Source organism: Amblyomma americanum, chromosome 6 (genome assembly GCF_052857255.1).
Source record: "Amblyomma americanum isolate KBUSLIRL-KWMA chromosome 6, ASM5285725v1, whole genome shotgun sequence".
Taxonomy (NCBI): domain Eukaryota; kingdom Metazoa; phylum Arthropoda; class Arachnida; order Ixodida; family Ixodidae; genus Amblyomma; species Amblyomma americanum.
In genome coordinates, this window is record NC_135502.1 from 46,032,275 (window position 1) to 46,045,968 (window position 13,694).

Consider the following 13,694-nt stretch of genomic DNA (forward strand, 5'->3'; position numbering starts at 1 on the left):
ACCTTCTTCACTTCTACTACAGTGCTTACTTACATTTTACTGTTTAACGGAGGGAAACGCCATTTAAATGAGGTGAAAACGCGCTATAGCACTTGGCTTTCAGCCGCAGGGCTACTCTTTCTCGTAGAATTTTAGAGAGAGAAGCAAGAAAGCACTGCGGTTTCTCCCTTAAAAGCGCGATGAAATCGTCAGTACTGATTAGCTGGCATTCATTTCCCAAATTCCAGCTGCACTTTTTACTAATGTAAATGAACACAAAAGCTATAACAAAGTAAAGAAAGAGATTGCTACACAAATAAACGTTCTTTTTATTTGAATCAAATTTCAAGCGTGAAATCGCAGGACGCGCCAACAACCCAAGAAGTGTAGAGTCATAACTGGAATGAAAGCAACCCCAAACATAGGTTCTGTCACAGGTGACTACCAGCACAATATGGCATAGACGCGCAACAAAAGTATTCATAATAGAACTAATAATTTTTTACGCGTCCTGTAAACAAGTTTTCGTTGACAATAAACGACTCATGCAGAAAAAAATATGCACAGAAAACGTACACTGTCATGCTGTTGTAAGTACCTTTTGTAAATAATTGGTGCCATGCTTTAAAACATAGTCAGTATTATGCAGATTAAGTATTGTGGTGATTTTCGCGTTCCTAAGTACGACATTGTGTAAACTAGCTAGCAAGCTGTTGGTGTGTGTACTGCTGCGGTAAAACACATTTTTAAAAATTGGTGCGCTCCCGTTCGGTCCTAAGGAAAACACGATTAAAAACGCCGCTGTTGGAAAGGAATAAGGCCTGTTTGACCGGATTCCCCAACATACAAACTGTCAGTTCGCTTAATAGTTGCGACTATGGATTGCACTCAGCAAAATATTGGGTCGAGAGCATAGTCATGGCAATATAGGACCAAATGGAAGTGCTACGTCAGTGCAATAATAGGTATTCAGTGTGACTAAGTGAGCAGGAAACGTACAGTGACGCTGCGATCGATTGTTGCGTTAGGGTTAGGAAAGAGAATAGCAGCTGCCACCGTTTCGTTCAGTGATGATAAATGAAATATTTACAGACTTCTGAAAGCAGCATCTGAGCCTTGTGGATGACGCTCTTATTTAGCAAACATATATATGTACCATGCTCGCCTCTATGTCCTGTTTTCAAGGTACGGAGGTATGATAACCATGTTCGCTTAGAGAACTGAAATAATTTCCACTAAGATTATCGTGGCGAGAGCAACTGAAATCAGTAGGGGTCTCCAAGACACAACCTGTTCGTTCCTTAAGGTCTGAACACTGTCAGCTGGGTACACCCCCTTCAGACAGGTTTCCCACAATTTCGATACACTGCCAAGGATTCGGCGCTTTTATGTACTTATTCTGGCAAATATTTAGATGCCTCTTGAGCAATAGGTGAGGGTGTAAACCATTCTTCAACGGCGCAAATAAAATAAATAAATGATGCAACACCCAGCCTCCGTGCTTCGCGTACACTTCATGGGTATCGTGGAAAACTCATTTCGGTTAAAGAGGTTATGACTTTTCATTAAGGCACAGGTGCACTGAAATGGTCTGTGAGCGCTAAAACGCGCTCATTAGCAAGCACTTCATAATAGCGTTATAGTCCTTAAGACACTGTCCTCTAGACACACACAAAAAATAACGATGATATGCCGCATCAAAAATGTCCACAAGAAAAAACAAAAGGAAACACTGAGCAGAGGGCCGGGACACATTTGAAGCCATAGCACAGCTTGGTTGCGCGTGAGACGCACAGGAATGTCACTTTGAATGTCTTTAGGAACGGCAGGCAAGCTTTTCGCTTTCACTTCGCTGTCATCTCGACGTCTTTGTCCATCGCTTCTAAGCAGGCCGATGAGTCAGATTTGCCGAACAAGAGCTCTATTTCTTCAAGACTTTTGCCTTTAGTCTCGGGAACGAATATCATGAACAGAACAAGAGTTGCACCGAGCAGGATTGCGAACATCCAGTAAGTTCCCGCGGTCGTTATGAGCATCTGCAGGTCGTCGTATTCCTTTGTAACCAAGAAGGCGAGTGCGAACAGGAACGCTGTGCCGACGCCCGTAGCGAAACCTCTAGCCCGGAGTGGAATCATCTCTCCTAACAAGACCCACGGCAGTGGGCCCAGGCCAACGGCGTAGAACATGAAGTAAATTGCAATAGTTACAAGAGGTAGCCAACCGTAGGAATCCAGGAACTCTTGACCTCTAGTGTACTTCAGGTGAAAAGAGATCCCAAGGAGTGCCAGGCTAGCGCTGGATCCCGCAGTGGACACGATGAGAAGAAGCTTGCGTCCGAGCCGGTCAGCCAGCATGGTAGCGATGAAGAGTACGACTACTTGGAGGGCGCCCACGATGATGGTACAGTCTTCCGCTGATATGGACGTTCCCGCGTCTTCGAAGATGTCTTGCGCGTAGAAGAGAATGACGCACACAGCGGACGCTTGCTGCATGAACATGGGCAAGAGCGTGCAGAAGAAAGGTTTGTAGATGTACGGCATGGTCATGTCCCTGAGTGAGAAGGGCTGCACATTGGACACACTCGCGCCGAGAGCGTCTAGTTGCTCGGCAATATTGGGACCCTGGTAAAAATGGAGGGCCGCGATGGCGGCCTTCCTACGTCCCTTCTGGAGCAGCCAGCGTGGCGGTTCATGCACCCAGAAGAGGGCCACGGCCATGATGATGCTGGGCGCGAGGCAGAAGGCGGCCAGCCAGCGGAAGGACAGGAACTTGCCCAGGAAGAAAGTGAGCAGGGTGCCTACGCACAGGATGGCGTTGGCGCCCGTGTTCAGCAGGCCGCGGATGTTGGAGGGACTGATCTCGGAGATGAAGACAGCGACTGTTAGGGCGGTTATGCCGACGGCGACGCCTGTCAGTGTACGGCCCACGAAGAGTAGTGCTGCAGAAGGCGCGAAGATGATGCAGAGCCACCCGGCCATGTACCAGCCAGCGGCGGCGAACAGAGTGGCACGGCGACCGACCATATTCACCAGTTGACCTGCGTTATTACGAGAAAAAAGAGTGCAATTAAAGAGCGTGTTTACTTTGTAACGTGCATAATTCAAAGTTACGGTTGCTAAAAAAAGCTGTGAACTCATTAGTTCAGAACAAATTATGATCTTTTTCGTAGCTGCATCTAAGTTCAACCCCGTTATAACGAAGTTAAAGGGGCCCGCGATTGCTTAGTTATAGCCTTAGTTTATAGCCATTGCTGACCCAGCTTCCAAGGGGAATCGTCATTCCTTTGTTATATCTATTATTTCGTTATAAACCGTTTCGTTTTATTATCGAGGCTTGACTACATATTTATTCATTTGTCGCAGCGCCAATAAGCAACCGGTTCGAACAGCTTCATATCATGCTAATTTGCGTTCGTTAGCAAACTTCAGCGGAACGAAGCCACTGAGTTTGGGGTAATATTGTGTTTATACTTAGGGGAGATAAGCGCTGAGCGGGCAAAAAGCGCAATGTCTTACATTTAGCATTGCCTTTTTCTCGCATCACTCCGAGTGCAGTAAACAGTGTGCTTTATTTCCTTTGTCCTTTTTGTCGAAATTTCCAGATAATCATTTACATTAAGTTTCTCGTACGGTGAAGAGCTAAGATCCTCTAGTTTGCAGAGAGAAACCCAGGTAAAATTTACTCTTCTTGCAAGCTGCCGATTCAGCGCTGCAGCAGCGTGCAGATAGCGAAATTACGGTTGGATACAGATTTTTCAACCCGCACCACAGTTTGATTCTAGCACAAGTGTGGCGATATCATGGGGCAGGCCTTGATTGGTCAAAGTGCCCAGTAAGGCGTTTTGTTGCCAAATAAAATGCGTCTTCTCATATGAAGTTAGAGCGAGCTAGACGCGTGTCTACGCATTCCATTTGATCGAATTCGACTGGTGTTATTATAATACAAAGCGTCATTTACACTGAATGGCGAACTTCTTTTCTTATTGCTTGCGCTTCCCGCTTTAAATACATCGCCTCACTATCGTGCTCCATCGGTATGTATGCGGTTACTGCCCCCGCAGCGCTTCGTGACGTGTCAGAACCAGGCATGTCTCTGCAAGGTCGACACTGCCTTTCACTTCTGTTCAAGCAAGCTGAAATGGCTTTCTACTCTTTTTTTTTTTTGCCGACTGTAGTCGCTTAAGTTGTCACTGATAGAGCGAAGAGCGAACTCCACTAGAGTGAGCGTTGTTGTACTGTTGGACGCAGCTGCCGCTCTGTGCGGCCTTCCTTTTGTTCACGAGTCAAATGGCGCCTCTGAGAAAGCGGCGTGCATGGAGCGAAGAATGCCGCACGTGTTGTGTGGTGGGTGTTCTGTAGGCGCGCTGCGATGGGTGGGGTTTTATCCGCGGTCTTTCTGCCACTTTCTAGTTCCTCTACGCAATGAGGGTGCTACAGCTTGTTTAGAAAAGAAAGCGTAATAAGTGAAAACAGTGTGATTGTACGTCAAAACTCCTGCATTTGGCGCCAAGATAGCGACATTAGCCGTCACTGAAATGCTGCGGCGCTCCCGCTTGAAGCGTCAACGCCATCGGAGCGACAGCGGGGTTTTGTAAGCTGTGGTCAGAGCTTTAGGAAGCAAGGAGCTTTCAGATGTGCTTCTCTTTTTCTACAAGCATAACTGTTCAGAGAACGAAGCTCCTCAAGCTGCCCTTTCTTTTCTGCATTGCAACCTTGGTATTTGATATTTAATCACCTTTGTTTCAGAGATCGTACTAAGCGACTGTTTAACTCACGCAACACATGTGCTCAGATACTGGTAAACTCCTTTGTACCGTCCGTGGAATCTAAATCAACGTAATTTATTGGTATATTTTTCGCGTGATGCTTTTGCTGCCGCAAGTGCGTTCCATTCCGTTTACACGTCATGGAGCGAAAAATGCACGCGAACACTTTCGAGATTATCTCTTTGACAACGGTATGCGGGATTCATCTTATAGAAATTTATTTCTCATTCTTAATTTGTAGGCGATGTTGGCATAACTCAGAATTCGCGGTTTTTGTTCGTTATGCCGGTTCTTTTGTCATTAATAAGCAGGGCTTAAACGAAACCAACATTGCGCTGTGCCTACACCTTGATTGCTAGTGCTCGGGGAAAAGTACCGGCTCTGTCGAATGAGCGTGTTGGACTAGCTACACCTAACAAGGGCGATCATTCATGGTGGTAGTATTTGCTGCACCTGCAAGTTTTCGGTGTTGATGAAAAGAAACTCTTGCTTTTCGTTACAATGAGCAGAGCACTACTTGAGTGCGCTGCCTGTACGTCCGCGATAATTCCTTGCAGCACAAATTAGTATTCACAGCGATAAGGGTGCTTTTGCCATAGCTGCGTATGGATCGAAGCAGTATGTAAAGAGTCAGTAAGGGCGGCTTCAGTGGCTCAAAGCTGTTCGTATTAAAAGCTCCTTCTCTAGCTCAGTTTGCCAAAGTCAAAAACATAGGCGCTCCGGTTTGGTGCACACCGCTTGAAGTTGCCAACGAAAGAGCGAGCAATGCTTGACATCCCACTACACTTCCGTCAGTAGAAATTCAATGGAGGGCAGCGCGGAAGAAGGAAGGAAGGATAACAATAAGTAGGTTCAGGTTTGTGACGGTGTAGTGAACGAGGAGAAAGAGGGATTGCAAGTGGAATTAAAAAAAGAGAAATAAAACAGAAGGCAGTGAATGCGGACGTGGTGGGTCCTGTGATGCCCAGGGCGGATACTTCTTGGGCAAGCTCATAATTAGGAGGAGATAACGCTACCTGCTGAGTGCGGAGGTGCAAAGAAACTGAAAACAGAAAAAGAAAAGGAAAATGAAGAAAGAAAGAGTCTAGTTCACTTGCTACATCGTCTTGAAATGTGTAAAAAAAAAATTCGCAGGGGCGCCTAACCCCAATACGTGTTGGCAGTGCGGTAGCATTAGCAGCTGTTCATGCCTTTACTAGAAGTGACGTTAATTTCAACCAGCGAATGGGAATGCCCCGGTCAGGTGAAGTCTTTTCTCTCTAGCCAGTGGGAATGCTTCGGTCTGGCGACGTCACTTTCTTCCAGCCAATGGGCGAAATTTGTGACTGACAACACATTTTGGCCCCATGGAACTTCTAATGCTATCTCATTAATAAGTTTGAAAAAGGTGTCGTGAACCTGCGGACTTGCGAAGGCCGCACTCACCTCCAGCGAGTCCACCGACGACGGCCCCCAGCGTGACCAGGGAGCCGAACCAACCGCTGTCCGAAGTGGTGAAGTCGATGGTCTTGCGTATGTCTGGCAGTGCGGGCGACGAGTAGGTGCAGGAGAAGCCGAACGATATCGAGGCCATGTACGCGGTCACCACGGTCAGGTAGAGCCGCCTCTTTGCGTCCCTTTCGGTGCCCTTGCACGGGACTTCGAGGTCGTCGTCGCCATCGGGCGCGCTGGGCACTGCATGACAAGGACGACGAGGGACGCCGTTAAGGCAGTACTAAGGCTGAAAGTAAACTAACCCCGCTCACAAACCATTCTTTTTGGTTTGGTTTTATGGGGGTTTGACATCCCAAAGCGACTCAGGCTGTGAGGGACGCCGTAGTGGAGGGCTCCGGAAATTTCGACCACCTGGGGTTCTTTAACGTGCACTGACATCGCACAGTACACGGAACTCTAGAATTTCGCCTCCATCGAAATTCGACCACCGCGGCCGGGATCGAACCCGCGTCTTTCGGGTCAGCAGCCGAGTGCCATAACCACTGAGCCACCGCGTCGGCTGCAAACTATTTTTTTCGATTGTAAAATATTCGAATAGAATAAAACGTGACACTTTTGCCAAGGCTCGCTGGTCAAGAAATATTCCATTTTTCCAGCAACTACGCGGACCTTTTTCGGTGCGCGTGTGGCTGGTGGTTCGGGTGGTAGCCAGTGAGTACAAGGTGCTAGCCACTGAATACAATACGTATGCTTTAGCAGTGATAACCTGAGTATCAATCTCCCAGGGAAAAAAACTAGAGCCCGAAGTAATTTCAAGTAAGCCTGCAGGGATGTAAACAATTCAGCGCCCTCAAGAAGTTGAGTATCGATTGCCGATTCATCCAAAGTTACTGACTGTGTGAATTTGACGCATAGTGTTTTAGTGGCGTGTTCGTGAAGGCACTTATGTGTAACGCAATTTCAGCATCCTTAGTGCACTCGGTATGGACACTTTGGTTCAATCTCAATGCTGAATGCTGTACTAATGGCTGAATTATAAATTTTTAAACACAGTATATAGCTGCCGTTCTTGTGTTTTATGAAGCGGAATTTAATTAGCCTCTCTTGGGGGCCCCACGTGCACATGCGAAAGAGGAACATGAAAGTTCGTAACTTCATCGTTTTACTGAAGGCTACTGACACCATGAAAAAGGGAACGTGCAACGAGGGAAAGCCAACATGACAATACATGAAAGGAGTTTATTAAAAATCATTTGATGATGAAAGTGTGTGTAGCTAAGTAAACAGGATCAAAACAATGAATTAGCCTGGAAAAAATAGCAATCCTTGCGCGCCCCTGACTGCAGTTAGGGCGTGAAAAGATATCAGTTGAGGTGAGAGTTTAAGCACAGAAATAAAGTTTAACCATGGGTAGTTCCAACACTGCTAGAAAGAGAATAAAGGTCGACAAGGCAGGAACGATAACAGAAAGAGACGCACTCAGAAGTTACTTCATCTACAAAAAAAATGCGCAGCAGGCAGTCTAAATAGGTTTATGCGATCAAAATCATATTTCACCCAACGATGCGTTTGATCGTGAACGCCCTTGCCTAATTGTTTTTCTTTCATCTTTAATAATATATGAAAGCCAGCCTGAGTCCTAACTTTCACGCTTTTCGAAGGATTGGGATGCCTCCAGTTGACGAGAGGTGCCAAAAAAAAAACATAGGACTAATTATATCGTTGCTGTGTATAGGGCAACACCGGCGCTACCTTGAAAACGTTGCCACTTTTCTTTATAGCCCCGCCGCGGTGGCTCAGTGGTTAGGGCGCTCGGATACTGATCCTGAGTTCCCTGGTTCGAACCCGACTGCGGCGGCTGCGTTTTTATGGAGGCAAAACGCTAAGGCGCCCGTGTGCTGTACAATGTCAGTGCGCGTTAAAGATCCCCAGGTGGTCGAAATCATTCCGGAGCCCTCCACTACGGCACCTCTTCCATCCTTTCATCTTTCAGTTCCTCCTTTCCGTATCAGGAGGACAGTGACGACAGCGACGAGTGGGACGTCCCTGTGAAGACAGGGGATGATTCGTCGCAAGGATCCGCGTATTCAGCACAAACCGCAGTATGCTAGCGTTGGAATTATGCACGCGCGCACACACATGTGGGGAGAAGCGGGGGAGGACAAGGTTATGCAATTGAAGAGAAGAATCCACACCACGAGGAAACGGATCTCACGAGGCCTCGGCAGCGTGATGCGATGGTGGCGGCAGCAGTCGCGATAAGCTGAACGCACCGCGAATGCAGAGGCAACACTACCCGCCAGCCTTCACGCAGCGTTGATATCTGGCTTCGCCCTTGTGCGAATGAGCTCACCGCATCTTCGCGATAATGGCCATGCTCGGTGTATGGAGGGAGCGATTCTGCCCTTGTTGCCCTATAGGGTACGTAAAATATGACGCCGTAGTTACGCAATCCATAGTTAAAAGGAGGTCTTCGTGTCCTCTGCGACCTAACGTTTTTAAGACACCGCAGAATATTTTATGAGAGATATTTGGGACAACCCGCCGCAGTGGCTCAGTGGTTAGAGCGCTCGGCTACTGAGCCGGAGTTCCCTGGTTCGAACCGGACCGCGGCGGCTGCGTTTTTATGGAGGGAAAACGCTAAGGCGCCCGTGTGCTGTGCGATGTCAGTGCACGTTAAAGATCCCCAGGTGGTCGAAATTATTCTGGAGCTCTTGACTACGACACCTCTTTCGTCCTTTCTTCTTTCACTCCCTCCTTTATCCCTTCCCTTACGGCGCGGTTCAGGTGTCCAGCGATATATGAGACAGATACTGCGCCATTCCCTTTCCCCCAAAATCAATTATTATTATTATTATAGATATTTGGGAACAGTTCCTATATTGTGAAGTCCGAATAAGAGTATTTTGGGCTTCTTGGATCCCTTAAAAGAACGCAGGCATTAACGGCTTCGGAAGGAATATTATTGAGCTACAAAATTCTGTTCTATGCAGGAATAGTATTGATAACTCACAGGGATAGGACACATTTGAGGTGCTTTGAAGAAAGGACGAAAGAGAAAGTTAATCATAATTAATTATTTTATTTTGTATCAGAAAACATCACTGGGGGCTGTAACTTAAGCGACCGTTAATGGTCGATATTAACTTGTATCGCATCATAATGTGCTTTATTATAAACACGCTTTTTTGCACTTCCCCTCCGTTGAAATGCAACAGTCGCTGCCAGGATGGAAGCTGCGAAGTTGCTTTCAGCAGCGGACCAGCATCTCTGCTGAGTAGCTGGGGAGCTTAACAATCTATCAGACCTGGTGTTTATTGTAACCGGTAACCTTCAGTATAGCATTAAGTCATGGTAATCTGTTTCTCACATTGAATCAAGTCAGAGCTGCAAACAAAGTTCACGCTATTCAATTTGAGTGTATTTATTTAAGTGATCAGCGTGCTCCATTTCTGCCTTTGTTTTGTTTGAACCACTCACGTAACTATAGTATTACTTTCTCTACTTTTAGCTGGCAGAGATGAGTCATGAACATAGCTTGGGATCTTTGTTATATTCCTACACGCTTGTTTCCCAGCATCCCGAACTAGTAATGATACCAATGACAAACGACGCTCTAAGGCGAGCGTTGCAAGAGTTTTACATTGAAGATTTTGGCTCGCTGAAAAAAAAAAGATGGCATGGAGGGCTTTCAGTTTTTGGGGTATATTAAAATGTGTGCGGCAGTTTCAAAATGCAGAACTTATTTCAATACTGTTTCTCCTGGAGGTTAGGTAAAAAGAGGTGAAGAAATCCGCTTTTGACCACATGAGCTTCAAACTAAGAAATGCAAGTCAGTGAACAGATACAGTTGAACCGAATTTTGTGACACGAGTTATCTTGGAAAGCGCCGAAGGAGATAAGCGGCTAAATGGATATGCCGTATTGTGGGGATGTACACATTATTTCATTACTTTTGTTCTGCCGATATTACTACGAAACTGGCTATTTTCTGCTGCGTGGAAACGTTCCTGGAAGCAAACGCTAAATCGCCTTTGTACACGGTTGATAGCAGCTGAGCTGCACGCGTGTGGCCTAGGGATGCTATCGATACAACGGGGCGGGTGCTGCCCAATATTCGGGCGCGTTGGTGCAGCTTAGCGAATGGTTTGCGTTAAAGGGAACAGTGCACTTCGAATTACTGGAATAAAATTCTCTTTCTCGAGTTTTCTCATATCACTGAGGGCATTTCATAGAACAATTCTGTGGTCCATTTATCATATCATTTCGGAATTATTTCTAATCGAGCAGTCACTAAATGACAGAAGGCGCTAGCTTGGTCGCAGCTAGATTCTAGTGCAAAATATAATAGAGACACAAGCTTGAATACTTTTCTCCTCCTCAGCTCTGATTAAACACATTCTTTAGGCTAATTAGGACTGTAGCGCTGATTAGAACACTTTTTACGTAGATCTATCAGCAGTGCCTCAGTGGATGCGTGAATGCAGTTAAGACTGGTACAGGTCTTGGATGGTTGGTACGTGGACAGAATCAGCCTGGTGATTTGGACTGCACCTTACTTCTGGCCCTTGATGCGTGTTCAGAACGGGAAAGTTCAAGTGCTATTTGCGGAACACTTGCTAAAGGGCCTGCCTTCCTGCGCAACCTTCTTTTCTGAAGCGACGCAGGCCATGCTGAAGTGAAGCGTGGGTTAAGTTCAGTGCTTCCGTATCCTGACCAGCCAAACGTCGAAAGATTACGCTGGTTACCAGTGTATAGCAACGGCGTAGCGGACACAGTCGTTGCTTGTGGTGATGTGCAAAACTATGCAATAGCACCTGCCCTCTCGTCTCCATCTTGGCCTCTCCTGACAATAGCACCTGGCCTCAGAAGTCGCCGCAATGAAATTATCATTTCATTGCGGGCCCATGACTAACCGGCTGGAAGCCACGACCTCATCGCTACCCGAAACAAATGCATTCTCGAGACAGCTGTCGCATCTCCGAGCGCTAAGACCAAAAGCAAGGCATGAGCCAAGTGACGACGTAGGTAAGGGGCGCTCCTCGCATTGTGCTCTTGGGCTCCTCGGTTGCGCGTGGCCCTGGGTAGTTTAATTCGGGGCAGGAACCTCCTTTCGTCCCAGCACGTGCGCGTTCCCGGCCGCTCCCTGGAAGGGCGTCAAGTTGGAACGGCGCCACGCGCCTCTGCGTCTAGTGCGGTCGCTCCCACCATCGGTGCGGGTTCAGGGAGCTCCCGGCCGCTTGCGAAAGCCGACTCTGCTGCGCGTAACGCTCGAGTGTTCTCTCGACGTCAGTCGCCGTCTTACGCGGTGTGCGAGGTGTGTCGTTGCGCTGACGATAACCGTCGGGCTCTCCCCTGGCCTCCTCACGTATTTTTTGTTCAGTACGTCCTGCCGTCCCTACGTCCCCGGAATAGAACTCTCATAACTCAATCCCATCCTTCGTGTTTAAAAGACCAATGACACTGATTTGTAGGCGTCAGCGCGTAGAAGTTTCTTCAGATCGCGTAAACCTTTCGTATATGCTCATTATTTATTAGCGAGGATGGAATTTTTAACACGAAGGAATTGCGCCGAAAAACGCGATGTGGCACTAAAATTACCACTCCTCTATCACGCGGTTTGATCAAAAATAAATAATTTCAGTTTCAAAACGCAGTTAGCCCCATGACGGTTCTGATATGCCGCGCCTCCCTTCCTAGCCATACGCGCTTCTGCGTCGGCTTCAGAGCAGCAGCGCAAACAATGTCCCTTCTTTGTTTAGATGCCAGGAGATGGCGTGTCATACTTCGCGTCGTCACTGCGAGGTCTGTGTACGTGTGTTTAGTGAGGGGCACTTTTGCGCTTGTTTTTGCCTTAAGGATAGATTCATTACTCGCTTCAGTTGCATTTCTTTTGCCTAGCTACTCTTTTACTGACCTTTATGGCTATCAGATCAGACATGAGCGAAATACCTAAGTGACAATGATTTTCGCTTTGTATGAGAAATGACAGCCGTTTGAGTTGAAACTTAGCTAAGGACGTGAGCTAGTGTTAACCTTCGCTCCTTCTAAATGCCTATATGTATTGGGGCACAGTGAATATTTTCAGTGCGGCTGACGGTACGTAGAATACCTCCTGTCTGTTTGCTTCATCAATTAAGATTTCGTCCTTTTCTACTTACGCTTGTTTGTGTGCACTTCAAACATTCCTAGTAAGGAAAGGCAAGGCGATACTTACCCTCCCTTCAGCATATTACGGATTGCAAGCTTCTCAGTTCAAGCCTGTTGTCTGCGGCTATTTATTCTACTCCTTTCCAAATGTCAGCTCTGTCTGACGAAGAATAAATACTGCGTGGTGGTGTGGGCTTTTCGCGAGATTGGGATGGGTGAGTTACTTTGCTTTATTTTTATTTAAAACACTGGTGAAGAAAGCGGCGACGTAGAAGTAACTGCCAAAACCAGAAGCGAAAGCTCCAGAATCGCGCAAGCCCTGCTTATGCTTCAATCCATGAACGAAACGTCATACAAAAAAAAAATGAACGAAACCAGCGCCGATGTTCAGCTCTTGAATATACCAATTGTAGTGATATGATGATGGCAGCTTGAAAATAAAAGTCGAGCCCTCAAACTGTCGCCTCCTGATTAATTGCATAGTGCCAGAAAAAGAAAAGCTGTTTGCAGCCATTAAACTTCTCCCTGCGGTTCTGCAGGAATACGGACGCGAGACTCTAGCTGCAACCTCTCACGAGTGTTTCGAAAGGCTCAAATAGAAGCACCTTCTCGCTATCAATGTCACGCTACAATGTCGCCCAGGTCACGTTGCTGTTCCGCAGCGGCTTATCAGCACGCAGTAAGAAGCTGAAGCGTTTACGAGCGCTATCTTCCATGATGCCGTTATTCGCTGTCTCACGTGCGAAGGAAGTTGCTCATCGTAATTCGAAGACGCAAGACTCTGATGTTGCATAACGTTTGCTTTGACGCTTCCCTGAGCGCGTAAGCAAATTTGAGGCAAATAAAATGCTAGAGGAAAGGACGTACGGTTTCTCCTTTCCTCTCACAGCTTCACTTGCGCTGTTAAATGCGCATACTCTCAGGGAGCAGTAAACTCACTCGTTTACGGGACAATAAACCTTTGAGTAGAACGCCCCCTGTACGGGCTTCGGGAAGAACATTTGCACCTACCACGCTTCTGCAGTGCATACCGATTGCGCTTTTCGTTCGTGAACTAACAAGGTGTCACGTACGGGTCAAAGCCCCCAGCCCACCTTGTAGCAAAATAAGCTGCCGGTGTAAAGTCTGCTGTATTTTCAAAGTATTGGGAACATTTTCGGCTATACGATGGAAAGTTGGAAGAAAAAGGAACTGAAGCTCATGCTTTTTTTTTCCTGCCTTGTCTTAGAGGGTTTTCTTAGTGGCACTTTTCATGCTACGCTTTATTTCTGCGAATTTCTGGTGGCCAAACATACCTAATGAGTCCGCAATTACGGCATGCCATAGAGCTACCTTTACTTGTGTGCTTAATTATTTTATTATTATT

At 46.8% G+C, this 13,694-nt stretch overlaps 1 protein-coding gene across 2 annotated transcripts in view; it reads right to left on the bottom strand.

Moving 5' to 3' along the window:
• Window positions 1–297: 297 nt before the first annotated feature.
• The window catches only part of LOC144136759 (facilitated trehalose transporter Tret1-like), a 39,815-nt gene continuing 26,418 nt past the window's right edge, over window positions 298–13,694 (bottom strand). For both annotated transcript variants that reach the window (XM_077669352.1, XM_077669351.1), the window contains exons 2-3: window positions 6,170–6,418; window positions 298–3,016 (exon numbers count right to left, since the gene is read on the bottom strand). In XM_077669352.1, coding sequence (XP_077525478.1) covers window positions 1,824–3,016; window positions 6,170–6,418 — 1,442 coding nt within the window. In that variant the 3' untranslated portion in view covers window positions 298–1,823. The remainder of the gene's footprint in view (window positions 3,017–6,169; window positions 6,419–13,694) is intronic.